This window comes from Cydia splendana, chromosome 9, assembly GCF_910591565.1.
Source record: "Cydia splendana chromosome 9, ilCydSple1.2, whole genome shotgun sequence".
NCBI lineage: Eukaryota > Metazoa > Arthropoda > Insecta > Lepidoptera > Tortricidae > Cydia > Cydia splendana.
Genome location: NC_085968.1, coordinates 17,693,105 through 17,719,882, shown reverse-complemented (window position 1 = coordinate 17,719,882; position 26,778 = coordinate 17,693,105). Strand labels below are relative to the sequence as shown.

Genomic DNA, 26,778 nt, shown 5'->3' with positions numbered 1-26,778 from the left:
AGTTTCCAAAGCTTTTTGCTCCAGCCGGAGTCTATTCCTTGCATAAAGAGCTTTGCATGCTTTAGACCCGTCAGACTATCCCATTCTTCCTGGTGTTTGGTCTTGGTATGGTCTTTAATAGCCGTTGTGATGGTTCCCTGTGAGAGCCCCACGAATGGTTCCGGACCTATAAGGTTACTTACAGATCCGGCTCTGGCGAGTTCATCTGCATTTTCATTGCCTATGAATCCCTCGTGCCCTGGGATCCATACCAGTTGCACTCTGTTTTGCCTTCCAAGCTGGTTCAGGGCTTGGACGCCATTATATACCAGTCTAGAGTCCACTCTGGGAGCTTCGAGCGCTTTGAGAGCGGCCTGACTGTCGCTGAGTATATAGATATTCTTCCCTTGGGTTCGCCTAACTATATTCTCATGCACACAGGCAATTATAGCGAATGTCTCGGCTTGGAAGACAGTGGCGTAATTGCCCATGCTTATACTACTACTAAAGTCATTTGCATAAATGCCTGCCCCCGTACCAGATTCTGTCTTAGACCCATCTGTGTACCATATGATGTCGTTTTCATCAGAGATTGGTGCTTCAAGACCTTCGGTCCACTCAGCCCTTGTTGGAATTTTAACGTTAAAATTCTTATGGAACACAAACTTGGGTTGCATCTTATCGCAGCCCATGTTCGTAATCCTTTTCATGAAATTGTCACATTCCATGTTTGTGTGTTTGGTCTTTGGCTTGCTATCGCTCCAGAGGCCTGTTAGGGTCAACCTGTGTAGCGATTTCCGCGCCTCAGATTGTATCACTAGGTGTAGCGGCGAGAGGTCTAGCAGTACCTCCATCGCCGCTGTTGGCGTCGTTCTAAACGCGCCAGTAATAGCCATGCATGCCGTTCTTTGTATTTTCATAAGGGCATCCCTGCATGTGCTCTTTAGTGTCCTTGGCCACCATGCCAGGCATCCGTACAAGATGATTGGTCTTACCATCATGGTATAGATCCATCTTAGTACCTTTGGGTTTAGACCCCACGTTTTGCCATAAGCCGATCTACACATTCCAAACACTCTAAGTGCCTTGGTGGTTGTTAGTTCGACATGCTTTCTCCAGTTCAGCTCTTTATCTAGTGTAACGCCTAGATATTTCACTTCATTGGACATTTCCAGTACCCTTCCATAAAGCTTCAGCTGCTTCATGCCATTAAGGGTCTTTTTCCTGGTAAACGGTATTACCACTGTTTTGCCTGGGTTTATGGAGAGTTGATGACAGTTGCACCATCTCTCCACTTGCTTCAGTGCTTTATTCATGATTTCCGATACTGTTCCCGGGAATTTCCCGTTTACAAGAATCACTAAATCATCTGCGTACCCTACCGTATGTATTGGGCCTTTGTTTAGTTCTTCCAACAGTGAGTTAACTACCAGACTCCAGAGAGTTGGTGAGAGAACCCCACCCTGTGGACAACCCTTCGTGGCCGTAGCTAATATTTCATCTCCCATAAGGGAGGATTTTATTAGTCGGCTATTTAGCATAGTACCAATCCATCTACAGATTGTTGGTTCTATGCCGTGTTTAGATGCTGCAATATTGATTGCCTGATACGTGGTGCGGTCAAATGCCCCCTCCACGTCTATAAAAGTGGCCAGACATAGTTCTTTGTTCTCTATCGCCTGTTCCGCTCTGGTTGTCACCAGGTGTAGTGCCGTTTCAGTCGATTTACCCGGCTGATACGCACACTGCAATTGGTGCAGCGGATGCCTCTTAAGAGGACCATCCCTTATGTGTCTGTCTACCAGTTTCTCCAGTGTTTTGAGGAAAAACGATGACAGACTTATCGGCCTGTATGATTTGGCTTCTGTGTAATCTGCTTTGCCCGGTTTAGGCAAGTACGTTACCTTTACCATCCTCCACACACGCGGTACGTGTCCGAAGGCTATGCACGCTCTGTACAGTCTACCTAAGTGCGGTATTAGTACATTGGCGCCCTCTTGTAGTAGTATGGGGTAGATTCCATCTGGCCCCGGGGCTTTGTATGGTTGAAATGTGGATAGTGCCCATTGTATCTTATCGTGATCTACTACCTTTTTAGACGTGTCCCAGTTGTATCTGGTCGTGCTGATGGATTGTTCCATTGCACCGGTTCCATCGTCCGTTATGCTCTGATGTATTATCGAGCCTGGGAAGTGTGTGTCACACATAACTTTGAGGGTTTCTAGCCCCGTTTCAGTCATTCTTCCGTCACTTCTTCTAATGGAAGTGAGTGGAACTGACTTCGTTGCAGCTAGTGCCTTTGTAAGTCTCATGCCTTCCGGTATGGACCTGATTTGATCGCAATGGTTCATCCATGCTTTCCTTTTTGCTTTCCTCACAGCTTTGCTGTATTCCGTGAGTTTTCGCGCGTAATGCTCGAAGTCGTTGGTCCTTTTAGCATCATTGAAGACAGCCCTGGTTTCCTTCCGGAGTTTTGCAATCTCCGGGTTCCACCAGGGCACCTTCTTCGCCAGGATTTTCTTTTCCGGGCAGTTGTTTGTCCAAGCTGTATAGACAGCTTGTGCTATTCTGTCTGTTTCAAGTTCTATGTCAATAATAGAGTTTAACTTGCCTTTAGGGTCTCCCAGTTCCACCTCCAGGTCGCTTTTGAACGCTAACCAGTTGGTGTTCCTGGGATTCCGTTTGCGTATAGTTTCTAATTGGATTTTAGTCTTATACCTGAAGCATATATATCTGTGGTCCGATAAAGAAATCTCCCCAGAGACATGCCATGAGCTAATCTTATTACTCGCGTTGTTGGACGCTAGCGTTATATCAATTACCTCCCCCCGCCTTGCATTGACGAATGTCGGTTCATTGCCTTTATTTAATAGTTGTAAAGAAGAGCTTACCAGAAAATCCAGTACCTTCTCTCCTCTTCTGTTGACATCCGAGCTCCCCCAGATGACGTGGTGAGCATTTGCATCGCAGCCGATGATCAGGTCGGTGTTCTCCTGGCTGCCGTAAGCAGCGAGATCCCTCAGTTGCCCAGTGATTGGATCCGCTGCCTCGTAGGGAAGGTAGGCTGATGAGATGATTAGTGCCTTACCCCCCCCCCTTGTTTTGGATCTTGACCGTAGTCAGATCCCTGGAACAGAAAGCATGTAGAAGCAGAGCGTCAATGCCATTTTTAACATAGATACATGTCCTCATAGTACTCTCAGGACAAACATATAACAATGTCCCGCCAGTACCGTTTAAGCCTCTTATCTCGCCTTTGTAAATGTATGGTTCTTGAATAAGAGCAATATCGAATTTATCGCTTTTTAACAGCTTAGCCAGAAGGGCAGTGGCTGCTTTATTGTGCTGGAGATTAATCTGTACGCACCTTAAGCCCTCCATTGCGGCGTTTATTGTTTGGTGGTGCTGAGATCAGCAGCTACCTCCTGGACCGTGTCGTCGAAGGACATGGGTGACATGGTACCCTCCAGGTAGAGTTCCGCCAGACCACGCAGATCCTCTGAGCCCGCCATCGATGAAATCGGTGACGATGCTCGAGACATGCGCGGTCCAGCATGGTCCTCTCCTAGCTGCACCATGCCCCCGGCCTCCTCCGACTGATCCTCCGCCACCTCCACAGGTGCGTCACCGGCTGGTGGCGCCTCCCGTTCCGGGCCCCCCCCTGTCGCCACAGCGACCGTAGCCTTCTGGGCTACCTCCCCCCCCTCTCCCCCCTCCCTACACGGCTCGACCTCAGCCCCCCCAGGCCCCTGCTCCCGCACTTCCTCCAGAAGCTTGAAGTGGCTGGTGTCGAGCCCTGTGTGCAGAACGTAGTCGGCCTCCTTGATGACGGCGGCCGACACCCGGTCCATCAGTACGATTCGCCTGGTGCTCGGCCCCGACCCCACGGTGTCGACTACCTTCCACTCGCTCGTGCGCAGCCTAGGGTTCCTCCTCTGCAGCACCCTGAGGGCTCTCGCCATGTCCTGAGTGCCATCGACCACCGTTCTCCAGGCCATCTTGACCGGTTTCGGCAGATCTTTGGCACTCACGACCTTCAGGCGCAGCCCGGCAATCTCTCCACCTCCGATTACCGTGCTGAGCCATGCCGCGGATTCCCTCCCCTTGCAGGTGACGTTGAGCGCGCCCCCCACGAGATTGCCGAGTGTGATGTCGGGCATTGGTTCTTCGGCCTCGTCAAGAGATAGTAGCAGAGCTCCTACGATGGCCGGCATATGCTCCTGCACCACTTTCTCGGCAGGAAAGGCCACTGGGACGATGGCCATCTTCTCGCTCGCCGTGACTTCCGCGAACGATCCCCCTACCTTCGCTCTCTTGGAGTCACCAGCGAGCAGAGATGAATCGCCACTGGCCCCCAGTTGATGGAGGGGCTGAGCAGCACCATGTCATCAGCGTAGCTGAGACTGTTCACACAGACGTCACCCACGTGACACCCGACTCCAGTGCTCCTCAGCCTCCCCATCAAGTCAATGACGTAAAGGTTAAAGAGGTCCGGAGAAGTAAGTCCACCCTGGCGTACCCCGCATTCTAATCTATAACTATTAGATGTCGTGTCGCCCCATTTCACACAGTTGGATTGGTTTCCGTACCAGCACTTGAACACGCGTACCAAGTCCTCAGGTACTCCCGAGCCGCGCATTTTACCCCACAGAATTTCATAATTCACAAGGTCGAATGCACGGCTAAGGTCGAGAAAGCATGCGTAGACCGAAGTATTGTTACTCACGTAATGGTCCACCGCATGTTTCAGACTTACGATCGTTGAATCGGTCGAGAGACCGGGACGGAAACCAAATTGCGCGTCGTCTATTCTGAGAGCCTTGAGTACTCTGGGCTGCAGCAACCGTTCAAATATCTTACCCACCACCGTTCCAAGGGAGATTGGACGGTAGTTAGCCGATGATGACAAATCTCCTGTTCGGTTCTTGACAATCGGGACGACAATGGTATGTATCATGTCTGCAGGAAGATGAGAGTACCGCAGACACAAATTAAATAAGGTGCAAAGTTTCCCATAGATGACGTCACCCAAATAAAGTATGTGCTCAAGGCTAAGGTCATCATGACCCGGCGATTTGCCTCGCTTCATGTTTCTAACTACCTTCTCGACGTCTTCAGCAGAGAAACGAACAGGGTGTGACTGAGCATTGACGGTTCTATGACCCACATCCTTAAGCACACACTCGGGCACAGGTCTTGGTGAAACTTTGAACCTATGACTAAAAATATCGGCTATAAGCGCCGGTTGCTGGGCGCCGTCCACGCTTACTGGTAACTGAGGTTTGAAACTGTGCTTTTTAATTTCATTCCAAAATTTAGTAAAGTTCTTGGTCTTCCTAGATCAGAGCAATTTATTGATGTTAATATTATTCCATAATAACATTGGATTATTATACAGATCAAATTTAACACTAAGAATTTCACAAAAGGATCGTCAAACATAAAAAAATGTCTAAAAAATACTAGTCTAAAATTTCTAGAATAAAATCTAAATGTCAAAAATAACATAACAAAAGAAGTACTTACATACATCGGAATATCCATTTCCTCATCAATAATCAAAGGCTACAAATATAAGGCTACAAATATAATGACCACCAAAAAGTACTTTGGTACCCTTAATAAAAAAATCATGCTTACCAAAAAAAATTACTGAACACCAAAAAAATTAGGCCTAAAATTACAAAAGTACCACCGTTTTAATTACGACTGCACTTCAAATTGTATTCGAATACCAAATATATTGAATGATCACCAAAAATCATTAATGATCACCAAATCTTGAAGACCAAATTAATGCGATATTTTCACCTAAATAAACCACTATGATTACCAAAATATTTATACATATCACCAAATAACGAAATGCTACTAGAAAAGTGGGTTAGGTTAGGTTTGAACTGCTACCCTTACAGAAAAGAAATGCTACTAGAAAAGTGGGTTAGGTTAGGTTTGAACTGCGACCCTTACAGAAAAGAAATGCTACTAGAAGAGTGGGTTAGGTTAGGTTTGAACTGCGACCCTTACAGAAAAGACATGCTAATAGAAAAGTGGGTTAGGTTAGGTTTGAACTGCGACCCATACAGAAACGAAATTCTACTAGAAAAGTGGGTTAGATTAGGTTAGAAAAAGGTGACGAAGTGGATTAATTAATTTAATAGGATAACGATATATTAAATATTTGCACATTTTTAATTAAAATGCGGTTACAATTTTGGTGGTCATTTACTATTTTTGGGTTTACAATGATTATTTTGGAGTCATTTGCTTTAATAGGATAGCAAGATTTAAAAATTTGGTTATAATTTTACATTAAAAGTTACTTGGCTTAGACAGACCAACTATTATATACATTTTATCATTGAAACAGAGTGGTGACAAATTCTATCCTAGGTAGTTGTTCTAAGTGGTGGTTGGTTAGTTGATAGGTAAGCGTTTGCGCCGCTATCTAAATACATCATGGCTTTTTAAATAGGTATATACTTATATGTAGGTATGTATAGTTTGGTTGGTATACAGGCGGTATCAGTGAATCACAGGTACAAATAAAACAATCGCTGGTCGCAATACTCCAAACCATAGGTACCTTCATCTGTTAAGAGTCACACATAACCTGCCGCCAAAAACCTACTCCCATACAATCGAAGCATGAACATTAACGTACTCGTAACATGTATCTATGTTTAGTACTAGTTTTCGTAGCTAAAAATGACATAAAAAGAAAATAGAGCGATTAGAAGTTTTGCATGTAAAACATGTAAAACTTTATCTTCGATAGTATGGCCGGCGGCGGCGGCTAGGTTCTTGTGACATTTAAAGGCATAAACAAGATTTTTTTAATACCACGTCGGTGGCTAACAAGCATACGGCCCGCCTGATGGTAAGCAGTCTCCGTAGCGTATGACGCCTGCAACTCCAGTGGTGTTACATGCGCGTTGCCGACCTTAGGCCCAACGAGCTCCTGGGATTGAAACTGAAACCTTACTCACCGGCAGGAACCCGACACTATGAGTAGGGTCTATTATTTGGCTGCGGCTTTCTGTACGGTAGGACATCCCCAGTAGGGCTCTGCTCTAGATCTAGCCCTACTGTGCCCTACCACACAAAGCGAGATGACATTCACAGTGTCCATACCATAGGGTCCATGCAATAGTCCATCCATGTAAAAGTTAACACAAAAAAAAGTCGAAACGATTGTAATGTTGTTAAGTTACTTTAAATTAATAACTCAGGAAATTTAGTACTCGTATTGAATTAAATTATACCTTACCTCTCTTTTGGACGTAGTTTAAGAACATACTCGGGTCCAGGATTCCTCCTGTTACATTATGTGGTCTATGCCTACGTTATTTTACCCAAGTTCTGACGTTTGGAAATATAAGACACAAATTAAAAACTAAATCCAATCGAATTCATGTCATGATATAAATAATTTTGGTCTAATAATACTCGTAAGCCGTTCATAAGCGTTTATTATTTCTAATCATAAGAAAAACGTAGGATCGTTTTAAAAACATGCTCTAAGGAATTATCTACTCGATCGAATCGAATATATCTCGAAACTGGGTGTGTAATGCTTAATATAATTATAAAAAAACTATCATACATTTGTTATAACGCCACTTGATATAATATTGTATGTTATAATGTAATTTTTATTATACGTTGTCTTTGTTATATTGTGATTTCATCTAAACTGCCATTGATATAATGCCTAATGTAATATAATTTTCAAATAGTATATATACATATTTTATAATTACATTTGTTATATTATATTTTTGTATAACGTAATACTTCATACAATTTTATCAAGTATAAACACATATATTGTATAACATTTTTTGTCATATTTCATTTACTGATAACAGTGATAACGTAAAGTTTTACATACTTTTTATAACTAGTACGCAGACCTACTTCTTTTGCTAGCTATTTTATTCTAAGGAGATCGCAGTTCTAACCTAACCTAACCAATTTTTTCACGGTTTTCGTGCTGTGGGGGCCGCAGTTCAAACCTAAACTAAACCACTTTTTTTCGTAGAGTATTTTATTCTACGGAGGGGCAAAGTTCTAACCTAACCTAACCCTCCTTATGTTAGGTAGTTATTCGTTTATGCGGAGTCGCAGTTCCAACCTAACCTAACCCATTTATGTCATGCAACTATTATGCCACATAAATAATTATGTGATATCACTTGTTATAACAAATAATATGCTTTAGAGTATCTAATAATTATGGCAATGTATATTAGACGAAGTGTAAACATACCTTATGACCATTATACCAATAATAACATTATGTATACCGTTAATTAGGTATTACGGTAGTATGCCATTTATTACGTTATTCAAAATAACGATATATCAAACTATAATATATGAAAAGTAATTATGACAAATGTAATGCACCCCTCGAAACTGTTTATAAAATAAATTCCTGACGCCACATGAAATTGACGTATCATAAGCTTTGCTATTAAAAAACTTATAGTGGCTACCATAAATTAAGAATAAAAGTTGAGATTATTTAGGTTATTTAGAAAGATTTAGGGAGATTAGATCATAGTTATTCAAAACTGAAATAAATGTCATATACTAAGAAAAAGTGACCAAGGCCTCCAGTGCCCCAGGCTGGAATCGAATCAGCGTCCTCTGCTATCGCGGCAGGTGCCTGTGCCATTCGGCCACCGGGCCACAGCGGCATAGGTCGAATTATTCTGTCAAGCCCTTGGCAACTGGCTGTAGGTATATGGTCGGATATTAGATGCATCGTTTGCATATGCGCACAATAGCTTTAACTCTTTGAAAAACACATTAAATTGTTTATTGTGTTCTCTTGCAATAAGTATGTAAATTCTAAATGCACAATAGCTGTTACAGCTCTGATTGCGAGTTCTAACTGCATTGGGGCAGAGTTGCTGTGTTATCGGAGTCAGAAAACTTCCCAAATACATATTTACATTTACGCCCTTATTCATAAACGCGCTATAATAGTTCTCAATTAGTTTTTATGTTTTATCTCTTTCTTACACATGTATAAGTCCAAACGTCAGACTAAGACCAACGATTATGAGCAAATTGAGGCTTGTAGCGAGTTTATGAAAGTTTGTTATTCGATGAATAAATAGGTATCTATGTACTTTCTAGGCAAAAAACTGTAAACTCTAGTAAGGTAAACGTCCCAGTGCTCGTCGTGCTAATGCCCAATAGATGACACCCTGCTGTCACCCCATTGAAAATGACTTAAGTTTGAAGGTTTGAAGGGTACCGGGCCACTGACGAGCACTCGGACGTCTACCTTATGTATCTACATAATGAGTCTGCAATTATTTTTGTTCTGAGTTTGACTGAAAAACTATGTTTCTTCTTCTAATCATATAACTGCCTGAAACTTGACATCAGCGAGTCTTCCACTTGCGTGGTACTTGCAACGCACATTGCAAAGTGCGTTTCTGTGCTCTGGATCCCAGTTATTGCTCCAGAAACACCTAAAGGAATTAATCTTAACTGTCGCCTATGTCTGTATTCTTAAAGGTTTACTTCGGGTGGCTTCAGAACTTTAAATTCTCAATCACCAGTTGTTACCACACCATGAATGAAACACTGACAAATGCAATCGGGAAAATTCCAATAAATACATATAAAAAAAAGAAAATAAAAACGTTTCAATATATTTTATTGTCCCTTAGCGGGTGAGGCGCGGATGACCGGATTGAAGCCTTTGTCATCAGCAGTGAATGTGACTGTGTACTCCTGGCCATCGGGAGCTACGTATGAGTACTGGCCACGAACACCGATGCCCTGGTGATCGCCTACTGTGATCAGCGAACCTTCTTCTTGCCTGGACACACCGTCGCTTAACTTGTACCTGAAATGAGTAAAGTTTATAAGGGATTTGCAAACATTTGCTTTTATAACTCAGGATAGATAGGTATATGTGTGAATACATTTACTTTTTAAATACTTTTGGTTTCCATCAGTTAGTTGTTTGAACTCTATTGTTGTTTAGTATACCTACGTACTTAATTATTCATCAAGGACATCGCTGAACAAACTCAAGTAGTGATAAATATTATTGATGTCTTCAGTTAAATTAGTAATTAATCTTCCTATGGCATGTGCCATTTCGTTTATACCGTTTATAGCTAGGTGGAATATATAGGTATAGTATAACGTATAACTTACAATGAAATTATCGTTATGTAGTATTTACTTGCTGATATAGCACCAATGAAAAAAGTACGATTGAAAGGTTAGAAAGGTAACAAAAAATATATAGTTAATATTTTGAAAGACTTGTGAAAAATAAGGGTGGGTGCTATCTTTCCTTGGATTCGTTTGTCTCTTAAAACTTTTATTGCCGTGAAAGTCGTACGTCACAAAACCAAATAAATCACGTGGCAGGTCACGATGAACCCTAGATAAAGTATTATAACTAAGTATATATATTTAAATAAATGTTTTTCATAAAAAAGTAGGTACTTAACTTACTCAAAATTATACCCATCTTCTCTGACGAATGTTCTCTCAGTCAGGACTTCTACTTTTGGTTTGGATTCGTCTTCAGCAGCCAAGCTGGTCGCCAAAATGGCAAATAACACAACTTTCTGAAAAATACAGCAATACACATAAGAAAGTGGACATACTGTTATGTGTATTAGTGGGATTCATATTTAATATCATCATATCAGTTTTGATCAATCAGCAATGTAAATTTTTCTTAGGTTTATTGTAAAATAATCATATAGTGTGATTGAAATTTATAAAACACTGAAGTACTGAAATAAACTTACCAAAGCAATCATTGTGAACTGAAGACGTGACAGTATACTGATTCAAAATTGAGAATGTGTTCTTTAAATAGGACTTTTGTTTGCAAATATTACAGCAATTGACAATGTGCAAATGTATGTATGTTGTAGGTGATAACTCGAATCAAGTGATGAAATGGCGCGGGCCTATTCTTACCGAGTTGGCCAAGGATGTCAAAGTGACTGAGCAACATGTGACTGTTATAAGAGAAGAGTGCTAGATTGAAGAATCATATTGTCAGCAAAGTTTATGAATCAAAACCAATATAGTAAACGCCAAGGCTAATATGGTTGGCGTTTTATCCTTTGTCACCATGCCTGTCACGTTCTAACAAATATGTAAGTGCGAAAGTGACGTATGGCATGACAGGTGATAAAAATGCGACCATGATGATACCGCTACTGTAATGGACGTGACACCATTAATGAGACTTACCACAAATCCTGTAAAATAAGTATTTACCATTAGTTTTTAAATACTGTTTTTTACCATAAACTTTTAAAAGTCATAGAGCTGCTTAAATTACACGTTTTATTAATTTCTGTTAGTTTAAAAATAAATGGCGTCATACTGGTTTCTATTTGTCGATTATTTTGAACCCTATTGCAGTATTTCATTAAGCGCGCCGAAAACATAAAAGACGAATTCAACATTAAACGCGCAAAGTGAAATGATGCAGGTATCGGTGAAATATCATAAATTCTCCAAATTTTATCTTAAACGTCTCATGATTAGTGCCGTTACTATACCTACTAAGTCTTATCTTCTTACTAGCGACCCGCCAAGGCTACACGGGTTACACAAAACTTTAACTACTTATACACCTGAAACCTTCTTATATATAGATAGGTAAAAACCGCATGAAAATCCGTTCAGTAGTTTTTGAGTTTATCGCGAACATACATACACACAAAGAGACAGACGCGGCGAGGGACAGTGTTTAGGTGTAGTGATAATAATTATTGTATTATCTTTATGCCTTTTAGTTCCTAGCGTTGTCTGGGGTCAAAAAGACACGGTTTACCAAGGCGACTGCCATCTGACCTTTCAAATTCGAAGACTTGTTTGATAAGTCTGGTTTTCGCTATGTTTTTCTGTTAACCGATATTGACTGGTACAAACAGCCACACCCTTAACTCTCCATCGATGGACCTTATGCCTTTTATAATAAGGCTTACGAACTGTCAGTTAACAGTATCTAATTATCGGCAAAGAATATATCCGAAAAAAAATGGTATGAGCATTTCGAACACGGTTTGAAACTCGCACTCCTTGCAACTAATCTACTAATGGTTACCCTTAGACTGGCTTAGACTGTGTGTAAAATAATCGTTCCCGTAACATAATACATAGGGACACCTTATAAAACAAAGTCCCCCGCCGCGTCTGTCTGTTTATGTGTTTGTATGTTCACGATTCACTCAAAAACTACTGAACGGATTTCCATGCGGTTTCACCTATCGATACGGTGATTCTTGAGGAAGGATTAGGTGTATAATTTGTTAACCCGTGCGAAGCCGGGGCAGGTCGCTATAATATTATATGTTTTTCATTTTATACATTTTCAAAGGTCTTAAGTGGTTACAGAAAATAATGAACAGTAAAACAATAATTTTGATTAAAAAATATAATGAAAGATTGAAACACAACTGAATAAATAAAAAAGAAAATATAAATAACTTAAATATTCTTATACTAAGTATTAATCACTTTGCTTACCTATTAAATTTAACTTTTTGTGATCAATCAAAGCCTACAAAAATCCAGTCTTGTTCCCGACTCCACATTATATTATATTTTTGGCAAAATAACAAGCAATGCCACAAAATTGTCAAACAAATCAATGTTTAATTAGATAACTAGGTAAAGCCTAACAAGATTTTATTTGGCCCTGAGACAGTGACGCTACAAACAGCTTACTACTATATATATATATATGGATAAAATGTACGTACGTCATGTATGTAGTCAAATAAAATTTCCGTACGGGTCATGTCACAGACTCATTTCAAACCATACCACGTCTTGGAATACCACGCAATCCCTTATCCTGGCTTTACCTACCTACTCATTGACAATTAATATTATTTTAATTAACTTCATCCAAGTTCATTATAAGTTCCTACTTAATTTGTGTCCGTCTATTTGATTTGAATTTTATTTGCACTAAAATTGTCTGAATGTATAAAAAAAGAAAAGTACCTATTAAACCCAATTTCTCTTCCAAGGTATTTGAAATCGGAATTGTATGTGGAACGACACATTGACTAACACAAATTTTATATTTAGAAATTCTGTTATCGTTGCTTCACTTTCTTGATAACCGTCCTATAGCCTCTCTTCCCAGCCTTGTAGGACATCTCGTAGAGCTGTCCCTTGTTGTCATACCAGCGGACCGTGCCCAGCACGTCCAGCGCCGCCTCCTTCGTGCCGGGGTTCAGGATGGCGCCGTGCTCCGTCCGGGACGAACCGTCGCTTGTGTCGTAACTGGTAAAGCCAACAAACAAACTTAGAAAAACTAATACTAAAACTTATATTACTCTCATAATTAAAGTGAGTGTTTTTTAAAAGCCTTGATTTAGTTTTAGGAGCCTTTACTTTACTGCATAATTCAGGAATAAAGATACGTCTAATTGATCGGATTATATCGCGTATACGGACGTACTATACGGACGGATGTCAACCGTCTCCAATTCTCCCTCAATTGCTCATAGTCTACCTAACTGGAAGATATCTCTTAACGGGATTAGTTTGCCTTCGTACTAATGATATACTTAATGTTAATATTATGTTTTTCCTGTTTAATTATAATTTTTTTACATTAAAGTGTTTCTCTACTACTAATAATCATAAGTTTATTATGCATAATATATAATAGTTATATAGGTACATATAACATAATATTATAGTTAACATTAATTTCGATTTTGTATTCATGACTACAATTACCTCACGTCATGAGTAATTTGCATCCACATAAAAGGAAAATGAAAAACGGATATAATTTTATATGTATGCAGCTTTAATACATTACAAGTAAAAATAATAAAGATCAATGCACGTAGAAACAGATAAAACCAGAATGTACTAATAAAAATCGAAATGTTTATAAATGTACTATAGTTCGTTTTTTTAGCATTAGAAAGAACTTGAAAGAAGGTAAGCGATCTTGACATGTCTTTTAATTGAATAACGCTTTTTAAAAATCAGTGACTATTACTTATGAAAGCAGAAGAATATAAATGATCGTATTAGATTCATAATAGTTACATATTTGCCCTAACTTATTTTTAAAATGTGTTTTTCAATTAAAAGACATATCAAGATTGTTTACCTTATTTCTTATTTCTAAAAAAACGAACTATAATATGCGCAAACGTATGCATCTGTTGTTATGCCAAACTGTTTTCCACAGTTACGAATATGGCTGATCTTAAAAAGGTTATATAACGGTTAAATTACTGAAATTATATCATAAGATAAGAGTCTGTGTAGAGTCGTGGAATGTATGGGGCCCAATACATTCCACGACTCTTCTCTTTCCGCACATACTCTAGTGTATTATTATTTTGTTTCGGCGAATATTGTCTGTAATTTTCAACTTTTTAGACAACGCACATCTATTTCAATGATTTGACATAATTACTATTCATGTCAAAATGACCAGCTATTCGTTCTTGATGATTTGACTTAATACGAAGTTGCCACGTAAGCACGTCTCTTAAGATTCTGATAAGGGTTCTTGTACCGTTACATTGGTATTTATTTAATTTGTTCAATGGGTATGCGATGGACGGGCATTCAACTGAGTGGAGGCGGTTGATCATGTTTTTGTCAGTTTGATCCTTACAACGACTTCTTTGTTCTACTTTTTACGACACCATTGTGACACGTCATGTATCAAAGCGGTTTGATTTGTATTTGACAGGTTACAAGATAAATCGACGTGACTTATGAATATGAATATATCCAATAACTGTTTTTTGTATGTATGTTTATCCTACAAATTATGTTTAACCGTAATCGTACCTGTAGCCATGTTTAACCGAGGATCGTATTCAGCTCTGCCAAATTAATAAAAAGCGGCCAAGTGCGAGTCGGACTCGCCCATGAAGGGTTCCGTAGCAGCAAGTAACATAATAAAATTGCGGTTTACGATTTATGACGTATTAAAAAAAACTACTTACTAGATCTCGTTGAGTTTCAGTTCTAAGTATGGGGAACCCCCAAAATTTATTGTTTTATTCTATTTTTGTGTGAAAATCTTAATGCGGTTCACAGAACACATCTACTTACCAAGTTTCAACAGCATAGTTCTTATAGTTTCGGAAAAAAGTGGCTGTGACATGACGGACGGACAGACAGACAGACAGACAGACAGACAGACATGACGAATCCATAAGGGTTCCGTTTTTTGCCATTTGGCTACGGAACCTAGAGCTAAAAAGGTCTTTGTTTACAAACGCACCCAAATGTAACGAGACATCCTGGTACTCATTAAGATTGCAGATAGCGATTTGGTGCGTTGCCCTACCGTCGTTAAAATATAACTGTTTTTAACAAGTATTCGTTATCCAAATAATTATATGATTTTATTGGAATATTTGAGATCAAGAGGGATTATTGTGCCGAGTTGCCGATGAAAAACAAGTTACAAGTTAGAGTCGCCACTTTCCTTAGTCATGTAGGTAGAAATAGTACGAGCATTATACAATTTGGACAGCTATGCACTTATGCAGCTATGGTGGAACCGTTAACCAAATATAGTACGATGAATTTAATCGACAAACACCTCCATACCTATTTATTTTCGTAACCATTTCTAAATTGCACCCCTGGTTTTATGGCGCAGAACACGGACGCCATGCTTGTTAAGTTAGCAATTATCTGTCTAAATATCGGTCGCGAATGTGTAAAGGAAGTTTCGTTTAGTACTTATTATAAAGTATTTAGTACTATGTAGGTATTTATTATAAAATAAATTGCTCATTAATTTCGTCTAGTTAAAAAATTAATTCTGTTTAATAACTAGGCCATTCAACATAGGTGTCCGAACACATTATTTCTAAAATTAAAATCACAATCCTACCGTATGATGCCCCTTGCGCTTACAGTTATAACTAGGTGGTGGTACTGGTGCTCGACGGTCCCAGGTACATGTCATCTTGAAACTAAGTCATTGTCAATAGAGGTGACAGCAGGGTGTCATCTATTGGGCATTAGCATGTCGAGCACTAGTACAGTCAAGTGTAAAAATATGGGTGCATACCACTTACTCAAAAATATGTCCCATAGTTATGGAATTAGACCATTTATTTACATACAATATATATACAGTGGTACTACTAAACGAAATTAATAACTAGCTTAAATCTAAAATAGGCCCTTGAGGCATTGTACCAAGGATGCTGGCGGCATTTCCTCGCTGTATCGCAATGCTGATACGTTGTGCGAGGTAGCCGCCAGCTCTTCGGTCACCAGTTACGTCAACCAGACGCTTCGCGATTTCTGCGAACAACTTATGCGCGCTGGGACCCCATGGACCTAGAGTTTTAACTCCAAATGGTACAAAATGGTACTCTCTACCGAGGCTCTTATATTTGTTACGTTTTAGAAAATAGTTAGTTATTAATTCGCTGACATAAGAGCTATGACATATTTTTGAGTATGATGTGTGCACCCATATTTTTACACTTGACTGGACCACCACCTTATTTATGTACCCATCATGATTTTGAGCAGGCCAACCGAAACTTACATTTTGATGTAAAAATTAAATCTAAATGATATCATTAAATTTTGTTATTCGCCCGTGCGACCCGCTCGTGCCAATACAGTAATTTGAATTAGCTTCAAGGTGTGTTGATGGAACATATCGCCGCACCATGTTTTCCTAGTCGCGGCTAATTACATATCCATGCTTAATTTGCAAACAAATACAACTAATGCACACACAAATATTTAACAGCATTCGATTGATATGCACTTATTTGTCCGGAATACAACGGGTTTATATGTTTTGAGAACGTTTGGCGAAAAGCCAGTACAGAAAAGTAAGGCAACTCTGAAAGCAGATGATTCATTTATTCGAAGCTTTGCGTAGAAATTAAATTCCCGGAGATTTAACATTAAGTATTAAAACTTTAATATTACTGTGTCTCATATATAAAGTTTTTGTTTGTATTCTATTAACTTATTATTAATCCTGCTCCTATAATAAATAGATACATAATATCTAAATCTTGATTTTATAAACATCCTATAAAATTTTATATCGGATAGACGTGGGCGTCGCAGATATATATGCGCATAAGTTAAGAGCATAAATAAAAACTATGACGACTGATATTGTTATTTTTGTCTATTGGCTAGTTAGTATCTTTTATCGAAATATTTTTTTTTATATTAAAACACTTCGTCGATTTATTTAAAGGCATGGCGTTTCTTGTTATGAATTATGTTAAAAAGCCCACAATCCAGTCAAAGAGAAAACGATGGATCTTAAAAAAAAACTTTAAGGTAAGGCCGGTTATTAAATATTAAATAGTTATTTACTTTCCAAAACAATGCGGACCAAGGGTTATTATTCCCATGATTTAATGCGTATTTGCCGCGGAACTGCCAGTTTGAGTGTGATCCCCGTTTACTCACAGTTGTTACTGTTTGCGAGGTCACGCTTATAATGGATGGCGTCAGACGAGTGCTCGGTTAGAGATGCGAAAAACCAGCCAAGTTTGGAAAGCACGTCGCTCGGTAATCGGGTTATGCAGCTGAGCACGTGAGGTTAATGAGGAGTGAGGACAAATAAACAGCGACGGTTCACTCCGTATGTACAAAACTCGTTAAAAACGCGGATCAAGGTGTGTCGACAGTACCTATCTATTAACACTAAAGAGAAATGAAAACAATGTATATAAAATTATTCATACAAAGTAACCTGGCGGCTTAGCACGGTCGCGTTTTTATCCCTTGTCACCATGCCTGTCACGTTCTAACAAGTATGTAAGTGCGAAAGGGACGCGCATAGTGATAGTAGATAAAAATGGAACCGTGCTGAGCCCGCAGATTTCATTGTTCTTGTGGTAATAATAATTTTAACTTTCATTATTCGATATGAGCTATAAACAATTTCATACTCCCTACGAACCACCATTTGCTTTGAATTCGTGAGTCCTCAATGTAAAACTTATTTCTCCGGAAATCCCCTGTTTTCCGAATCCACAAAACATTACCTACTTAATAATAATAAAAAGAAAAACTCTTTGCATAACCGTCACAATTTTTACCCTTAGATTATTTATGTACCTAGTTATTTAAACGTTAAAGTACAAGAAAAAATCTGTACGTACATTTTTCAATAAAAAAACATCAATGCAGCACAATTCGTTGTTTACCTATTAATTAATTCATTATCCAAAGCCTGATAAGACACAACAATGTTTTGGTGCAATAGTTGTTTGACTTGTTGATAAACAACAATATTCTAAGTTACATTTCGGACTTAGTAGGTATATTACGTCATCATATTCATCATAGGGGACGTGACTGCATCTAGACAGTCAATTGATTTTAGAATTATCACATTTATTGCGTTTATTAACTTGTAAATGGATTGCTCATGAGTTATGATTTCCTGACAACATAATGATTGAATGAATTGATTATTTGAACTTCTAATGCATTCACTTTTATGTATATATTGCCAATTCTTTATATTTATCGATGAGTGAATGACAATTCAATGTTAAGAAGATATTTACTAGGAATGCTGATTGTCAGATTATACATAAATACAAGTTTTATCTCAATGATCAGAGATGCATCACTTTAGTATAAAAATAACACTTTTGTTTGTGGTCATCACCGAGAATCCCATGGCTAATTATGCTGAGTTTATTCTCAAATATATTTATTTATAATTTATTCTCGAGGTCATTTTATTACTGTTCACCGAGGCTAACGTCTGTCTGCTGGGTTGTGGACGTTCTGGGCTAGGATTATCACTTAAAATACGAATATGTCAAGCGATTATCTGATATATTTAAGAAGCAGCTCTTTGGTTAGGCCGATATCGGAGTTTAAACAAAATATGGTCTTCCTATTATTTAAACTATGAAATATGTACTCACTAAAAATTGTAGGAGTTGGGCATATCAGCAGTTTGCATCTCGTAGTGTAGGACCTGCGGTTTAGCCTTCCCGTCGACTGCAGGGCTCGCCGAACATAGCGTCAGCAGTGCTCCAAGGACCTTAAAATAGCACTGTTTATTTACTAGAGTAAAACTGAAACAAGAAAGATCTAAACTTCATTCAAGTCAAATTGGCCAGAAAAGAAGCTGTGAGATCTAGAGCAACACCGTACAGCATACTGCACACCTTTTCAATCTTTCTAAAGACTGAAAGAAGACTAACCACTCTAACACTTTTTACAACGGCACAAGAAGGTGTCAGCAAACATGAGGGATTTTTTTTCTGCAACTGGCAGTTTTTATTGCTGTCATTTCTGGTTATATGACTCCTTGACTTATATACTCCAACTAAATATCCCGTATCGGGACAAGTGCGTAGTCGTAAACAAATAGGCTAAGTACCTAAATAAACACTCCGGCGAAACTAATACACACACACAGCACACATATCAAAAGGTTTCATGTCTAGGACTAGGAGCAGTAAAAACTAGAGACCGGTGAGGGCTAGTGGTAAATTCGTTCGTTAGTTAATGCTAGGCATACTGCCACAATATTTATCTGTTACTTGATGCTATTATCTCTCACCTTAGCTTTCATCTCGATTCCATCATCAGCTACTGTTTTGGAACTCGGGCTGCGCTTGACTTATTTTTTTGATGTTGCACCAGCATATTTCCACAACTTTTCCCGGTGGTAAAATGTATTCTACATTGCACAAATATTTTACCTCAGTTAGTATACCCAAAGGTTGTCTGGAAGAGATCGCTTTTTAGCGATAAGACCGCCTGTTGTTACCGGGTTCTATTTTTCCGTTACAATTTCTTTGTAGTTTTACATGTATGTAAAATGTATAATTATTGGTGCAATAAAGAATATTTACTTACTTACTATATCTATAAATGTATTAAATATGGTAATAGCTCTCTAACTATTTCATTTGTTGTAACTTTAGGTACCTACCTGAAGTACCTACTTGACCTCATATTACTCTTTACATTGACACCAAAATATTAAATAGTTATTGAATAGACAAGTGGGACCTATGACATTACCTTGTATATCCGAAGCTAGAACTAAGGACAGCCTAAAGGCCACATATATACTAAAGATTCGCACATTTAAATATTCACACACTAATCCCAATCATTGCGACATCACGTTTTGTTTGATGACAGATACAACAAACAAACTTTTCGGCACTAGAGATAAACAAAGCTTACCTACCAGAAATAAAAACATGATGTGTGAATGAATTTTGCAAAAGGATGACTTCCTGGACAGGTTGATGTTCGAATGTGCGACGATTTTGCAAGATCTCCTTATATAGGAGGACGCGAGCCGCGGGTGCACGTTGCTGGGGCTTAGCTGAAACTGAGTCAATTACCTGGTGATCGACATATGAATGGACTGATAGTACCGGCCCATTACGTCATTACGTTTGTGTAGGGATTTCGATTGATACCTGTGCGATTAAGTGAAAATGGTCATGCGTGTGTTCGTTGAGGTTCTTATGTCTTATATAATTTGCAGATATAATTAAATTCTATAAATATTTACAAATTAACTGTGTGGCAGTGTCAACACCGCCTGCATCCGCATGTTCGTCAGTGTCACTGAAGTGATAACGGGGTGTCATCGATTGGGTATTCGCATGCGAATACATTAAGTAGTCAGTTTTTGGGATCCTTCTATAGGAATCCAAGTCTATGTAAAAAGTAGTAAAGTAAGTTTTTATTTGAGTAGGTAGGTATCTATCTACCTCTAGTTTTGAAAAAAGTTAACTCGACACTGAAAAAAAATCGCTGTTGGCAGCAACGGTTGATCACCTATTATATTGCAAGCGCCCATAGTCCTTAGTACTTTGCAGGAAAGTCAGTAGATATATACGAGTGTATATATAGGTGACACATATATGCCGACTATGTTCATATCGTACCTTGCCATCAGTAGAACATTGTACTCTTAATCGCCATCATGAAACACAAAAGTACATAATTATAATTTCCTATCTGATTAAAGGATGACTCACGTTAGACCGGGCCGTGTCCGGGCCGGAGCTTCCGGCGCTTACGTTTCTATGACATGACAGGCGATCACGTGATGCTTTCCATAGAAAACGATGCGCCAGAAGCTCCGGGTCGGACACGGTCCGGTCAAACGTGAGTCATCCTTAAGTCAAGAAACCCTAAATTGTAGTGCTGTTTTCTTAATTCGCGCCTCGTGTCAGATCTAGTCCAAGTATTAGGGATTGGCCAACAACAAGCCCAAATATCGTAATTTGTAAGCGCTTAGCGTACGTTTTATAGCTGTAGCACAGGACAACAAGTAAACGTAACAGCCGAGCCGGAACTTAGTGTCACGATTCACGGCTCGGAATAACAATTTGCCAGGATTGAGTAAGATTTAGCTGTTATGGAATATTATCTTTTCCAAACTGTACGTCGATGTCGCTCCAAAACAACACGAGGTTCTTAAATAAACAAACACTAAAATGTAATTTCTTATAAAATCTCTCTGATAATCTGCTCTTTGACATACTATCATATCAACAAAATACTGACTTCTATTACATTAAAATTTACCCTAAGGCACATCTATTTCGAAATAGAATCGGTAAATATTATTTTTTATCTGAAATGCTCGATACCTAGGTAGTTACTCCAAGATGATGGGAAATAATTTAACACATGTGAGTGACATGTGTAGTGTAAGGTCAAGGTCGTCTCCTAAGTGTGATAACACTTCGCAAATTCCGAAGAAAACTGTATATAAAAGCTGTTCAGATATCAGATGAAGGAGGAATTTTCCTTTAACTTTCTACTTGGAAAGTTCAGTGAAAGTTTATTTATAACCACCCAGTTTTTGTATAAACTTGGCACTTGTAACATGCAAAAGAATTTGGCACTACGCCAACGTACATTCCACATAAGTAAAAGGTACCTAGTTGAATTTTTTTAAGCTGACGTTTAGGACTATGAGAGCTCATAGTCAGCTTAAAATTTTTCAAAGATAATCTATACAAAAGCAACCTACTCGTTCAATGTTTCATCATCATCATCAGGCTATAGTAGTCCACTGTTGGACATAGCCCTCCCCTAAAGAACGCCATAGCGCCCTGTCTTCAGCTTGCCGCATCCAGCATCTGCCTGCAGTCTTTCGCAGATCGTCATCCCACCTGGTCGGAGGGCGTCCTACACTACGTTTGCCGAGTCGCGGTCTCCACTCAAGAACACGTTCGTTCAATGTTTCATTCTCTCGTAATTCGTTTTCGGTAATCTAATCCCAAGTAATTAACTACTGGAAGTAGTCTAAGTTTCACAGATAATTATTATTACTAGGAGCCCATAGTGTCCCACTGCTGGGCAATGCCCTCCTTCCACTTGACCCTCCTTATCCCAAATCTAAACTTAAATCATCAAAAAAAATGACAGATTTTGTTATCACATTCACTGCCACGAAATTGGTAGGTGTCATTTTGTATTGGGGCGCTCGGCACTGAAAGTGTTAACCTACCTATGTAGGTGTACCTAGTGACTTAATCGATTTTCCGCTTGAAAAACCCATCGTTTCTTAGAGTTTGAATATCCTATCTGATTATGATTGAATCATGATTCTTCATTAGATTTGCATCATTGTATTAGCTACACTTTTGTCACGACTCCCATGGACGAGTGTATGGCAATATTGTCAAAATATTGTCAAATACAAAAGTTGATAACCAAATAAAGCTATATTTTGCAGCTTAACTCCTACTCGTAAGTATTTAAGTACTTATAGTATATATATAAATAAAACACGTTAATTCTTATATCGAATAAATTAAGCTTTAGTAAAAACTCGCCAATAGTAATAACATTTAAGTAAGTAGGTAAGTACCTACCTACCGGCCCTATTCGAACTTTAAGATACCTACGTCAAATATTACGGATACGATAGATACGATATGGATTAGATAATTATGTCAGTGTCAAATGTGATATTTCTTCAAACAAAAACGTTACTTTTGACACTGAAATATCTAATCCATATTGTATCTAGCCGTAATATTTGACGTATTTTAAAGTTCTAATCGGGCAGTATATAAAGTACATTTTTACCGACATTTACAAGTGTGTTTTCTTTTTCAGGATTTTTTTATTCAACTCGATAAATGTTCCTGCAGATGAAAATGTTATTCTTACTACTCATTTTGAATTCGCTTATTACTTATGGATACTCAAGAGAAAGCAGATTTGAAACTGACCTATCAAATCAAAGATATGGAAACGACCACAGAACTTTAGTGTTACTTCCTCTTTATGGAATATCTTATCCAGATTGGGAACATAGCGCAAGAAGAAGAAGATATTCTAGAAGAAGAAAATGTAGAAGAGAAGTGTGTTTGCGATATTCTGAGCATGACAAAGATGGTCGCACAAGGTATTCGTCGGTATTGTGTAGTCTCAGAGAGGTAGCAAAGCTATTCGATGACAGATTTGATAATGTAGAAGTTGTATCGGATTGATTATTTTTTCTTAAATAAAGCAAGTACCTATTATGTTTATTTATTAACAAGCAATGAATCTATACATATATGAAATTATTTTATAATAAAATTTAAAACTACATATATAATAAAAAATAATCTTCATTAAAATACATCTAAATAAGGCCCCCGCGGCATTGTGCCAAAGATGCTGGCAGCGTTCCCTCGCTTAATGGCAATACTAATGCACTGCGAGAGAAAGCTGCCAGCTCTCTGGTCACCGGTAATATCGATGAGCTTTTTGTTGCCATAAAATGGTATTGGGGGCCGAGACCTTGATATTTAGTATACTCTTTGCCTTCAGCCGTCTCGTATTTTTTACAATAGATTTTTTGGTTTATCTAATCCTGTCTGTGTCTGTCTATTCACTCGAGCTACCGATGCCTATTCTATTAGAAGCCAATTCTTGTAAATTAATCTGTTTCTTAATATAATTTACCACAGTATAATCTGTATAATACAATAATAAAAGTAACGCCTACATATAATAATCCATTAGAAATACTTGAGCTTATCTTTGAATGTAAGTATTTGGCAGGCGTTTGTAAGAGGATACGAAAAAACGGACTGCTATTTTGACCACTTCTCCTCGCTGGATATTATAGCTAGTTTGTTAGTGCACGACACCTTGCACTTTGTGACTATGCGCTGAAACTTGGCACAGTTGATTCTTAGCTGGTCATGAGCAGATACAGACCGGGAGACCTCGAGAGCCACGTCTCATTTAGTGGGGGGGAGGGGGAGAAGTTCGACGCCGCCGCGCTTCACTTGGAGCAACATTTCTCTAAAACTGTACCTATTAGGGCATGTGATATATCATTTTCGGTTAAATTAAGGATGAGGAATTTTTTTTTGGAACCAAAACAATGCACTTTCTAACAAAAAAAAAACATAAAGTAGAAAAGACAAAAAAACGTATCTTGGATTTTTTCATAATTACCATTTTTTTTAAGTGTAGTAGGAATCTGAAAACAAAAAATATAGTTGTAAAGCTACACTTATTACGTTTAAGAAAATATATAGTTTAATACAAAACTGTTGATAAATGGGAGATAAAAAATAATATTAAGCGTGGGCCAGAGTGATCTCAATACAAAATATTATGAATGTGGGAAAGTTACTTATAATTTGTTCTACAATCGTTTATGTTTTAGTTTTTCGTAAATAACTCGTAAACGGTAGCCCACAGCAAAAAAATATCTGTTACGTAAATAATCTGTTTCAGATTTCTTATAAAATAAGTGCCGTAAACCGGGGATACTTTGATCAATTTTAGAGTTTGGGACCATTTTTTGACGATCCTAATATACGTAAAAATATGAAATAAAAATATAATAATCGGTTTTTTCTCTTCTTTTAGCCTGCCAAATAAAATAAAATTAGGACTTATAATTTTTTCAGAAAAAAATAAAAACAACGTGATCAAAGTTATATTGAGAATGGGGTTACTTTGAAACCACAACTTTTTTTGCTGACAATCTAAGTATACCCGCTAATAAGCCCGTAAAAATAAAAAAATAAAAATTTGTTAAGTACTTTTTAAGTTATATATATTTTTAAGTTGTGGGGTTACTTTGATAACATACCAAATGATACAAATTAATAACTTTAAGCGCTTTAATAAGCGCTTAAAGTTATTTATAAATGATCTAATGATCATTTACTATAAATAACGTAGGGGTTTAACTTATCATCGCACTTATAGCAACAGATTTTTGAATTGCAAGCTTTTCCGTTTCAGTAAATTTGGTCTGTGCCTTTGATATGTTGCCTTTATACTTATTGTATAAAGTTCTATATAAAATATTGTATGCTGTCCATGGCGCACGAATAGATTTTAAGCCGGCCACTATTTTTTCAAGTGCATCATTGAGTTGTTCTTCTTGGTATTTTTTGTAGTTTCGTTACTCGATTTTTTTTGGTAATCTCTGGCATTGTTTCTATAAAAGAATATGCATTATTATTTATTGTAGAATTAATACCCTGGTGGTCTGGTGGCCTCACGCACGTATGATAATAAACCTAAATCAAAGCCGCAGGATAAAATATAGCCAATTTCCACCCAGAAAGTTAATTCCATACAATAAAAAAGGGTAAAAGAATGTTTTAAATCAGATAAGCAGTTCCGGAGATCAACTCCTACATACAAACTTATAATTTTACATCCTCTTCCTCTTCCACTGACTCAAACGATACTTATTTATTATATAACTATTGAAAAATATACATTAAAAAATCGTAAGCTGCCAAAATAATTCATGGTGTTACTTTAATATTTTGATCAATTTCACCACGTATAAGTGACCAAAGACACCCCGACCCATGGATTCCCCGGCTACGTGCGCATGTGTAGGTTGTAGAATTCGGGTATTTTTTTATAAAGTCACGAATAAACACTGATTAACCTAAGACACTATAAAATTACATGTTTAATACATTTGGCACAAATACAGTCAAAGTTTTTCAACCAAGAAAACCAGGAAGAAAAGCGTACCCGCCATTAATTTTTTTTTTTCTACACGATATATTAATAATTACACTCGCATCCGATTACTGAAAAAATAACTGCGAAGGTATTTTTCAATTCGTTAAAACAAGCACTTTAGTAGCGGAGGGAAGTTGTTATCAAAGTCGACCCGCAAATCAAAGTAACCCCACCCCGGTTTACGGTGCTCCTTTTTTTCGCTAAGGTCAATATTAAAAAAAATGTTGAAGGGAGAAAATAAATACTAAGGTCCTCTTTTTTAGTCATTCGTAAATAACTCATAAAGGATGTCCAATAGCAAAAAATATTTTAACACAAGAATAATTAGCATAAAATTTCCTACAAAAAAGGTTATTCAAACTTTTTCGCTAGGATCAATATTTAAAAAGGGGACCTTAGAATTTATTTTCTCTCTCTAATATCGTTTTTTATATTGATCCTAGCGAAAAAGTTCGAATGACCTTTTTTGTAGGAAATTTTATGTAAATTATTCATGTACTAAAAATTTTTTTTGCTTTTGGCCTTCGTTTACGAGTTATTTACGAATGACTAAAAAAGGGGACCTAAGTATTTATTTTCTCCCTTCAATATTTTTTTTAATATTGATGGTACCGAAAAACAGTAGTACTTATTTTATAAGAAATCTGGAACAGATTATTTACTTAAAAGATATTTTTTTGCTGTGGGCTACCGTTTACGAGTTATTTACGAAAAACAAGAAAAATAAACGATTGTAGAACAAATTATAAGTAACTTTCCCACATTCATAATATTTTGTATTGAGAT

General features: G+C 37.9%; 3 protein-coding genes across 3 annotated transcripts in view; all 3 read right to left on the bottom strand.

Annotated features, from left to right (window-relative positions):
• Positions 1-26,778, bottom strand: part of LOC134793731 (uncharacterized) — a 109,668-nt gene that overhangs the window by 67,143 nt on the left and 15,747 nt on the right. The window lies entirely within an intron of this gene.
• Positions 9,642-10,996, bottom strand: LOC134794032 (endocuticle structural glycoprotein SgAbd-5-like). The gene is made up of 3 exons (XM_063765735.1): positions 10,776-10,996; positions 10,474-10,589; positions 9,642-9,850 (listed from the first exon to the last, which is right to left on the bottom strand). Exons 1-3 carry the CDS (start codon positions 10,785-10,787, stop codon positions 9,658-9,660), a joined length of 321 nt encoding a protein of 106 aa, XP_063621805.1. The 5' UTR covers positions 10,788-10,996; the 3' UTR covers positions 9,642-9,657.
• LOC134793736 (endocuticle structural protein SgAbd-6-like) lies at positions 12,496-20,399 on the bottom strand. The gene is made up of 3 exons (XM_063765391.1): positions 20,207-20,399; positions 18,924-19,042; positions 12,496-13,281 (listed from the first exon to the last, which is right to left on the bottom strand). The coding sequence occupies exons 1-3, from the start codon at positions 20,219-20,221 to the stop codon at positions 13,092-13,094; spliced, it is 324 nt and encodes a 107-aa protein (XP_063621461.1). The 5' UTR covers positions 20,222-20,399; the 3' UTR covers positions 12,496-13,091.

Bases quoted from the DNA above. Each gene is read 5' to 3' on its own strand.
- LOC134794032 (XM_063765735.1), bottom strand. The intron at 9,851-10,473 runs GTAAGTTAAGTA...TACTCATTTCAG, and splicing joins GAAGATGGGTATAATTTTGA to GTACAAGTTAAGCGACGGTG.
- LOC134793736 (XM_063765391.1), bottom strand. The intron at 13,282-18,923 runs GTGAGTACATAT...TGGCTTTACCAG, and splicing joins CCCAACTCCTACAATTTTTA to TTACGACACAAGCGACGGTT.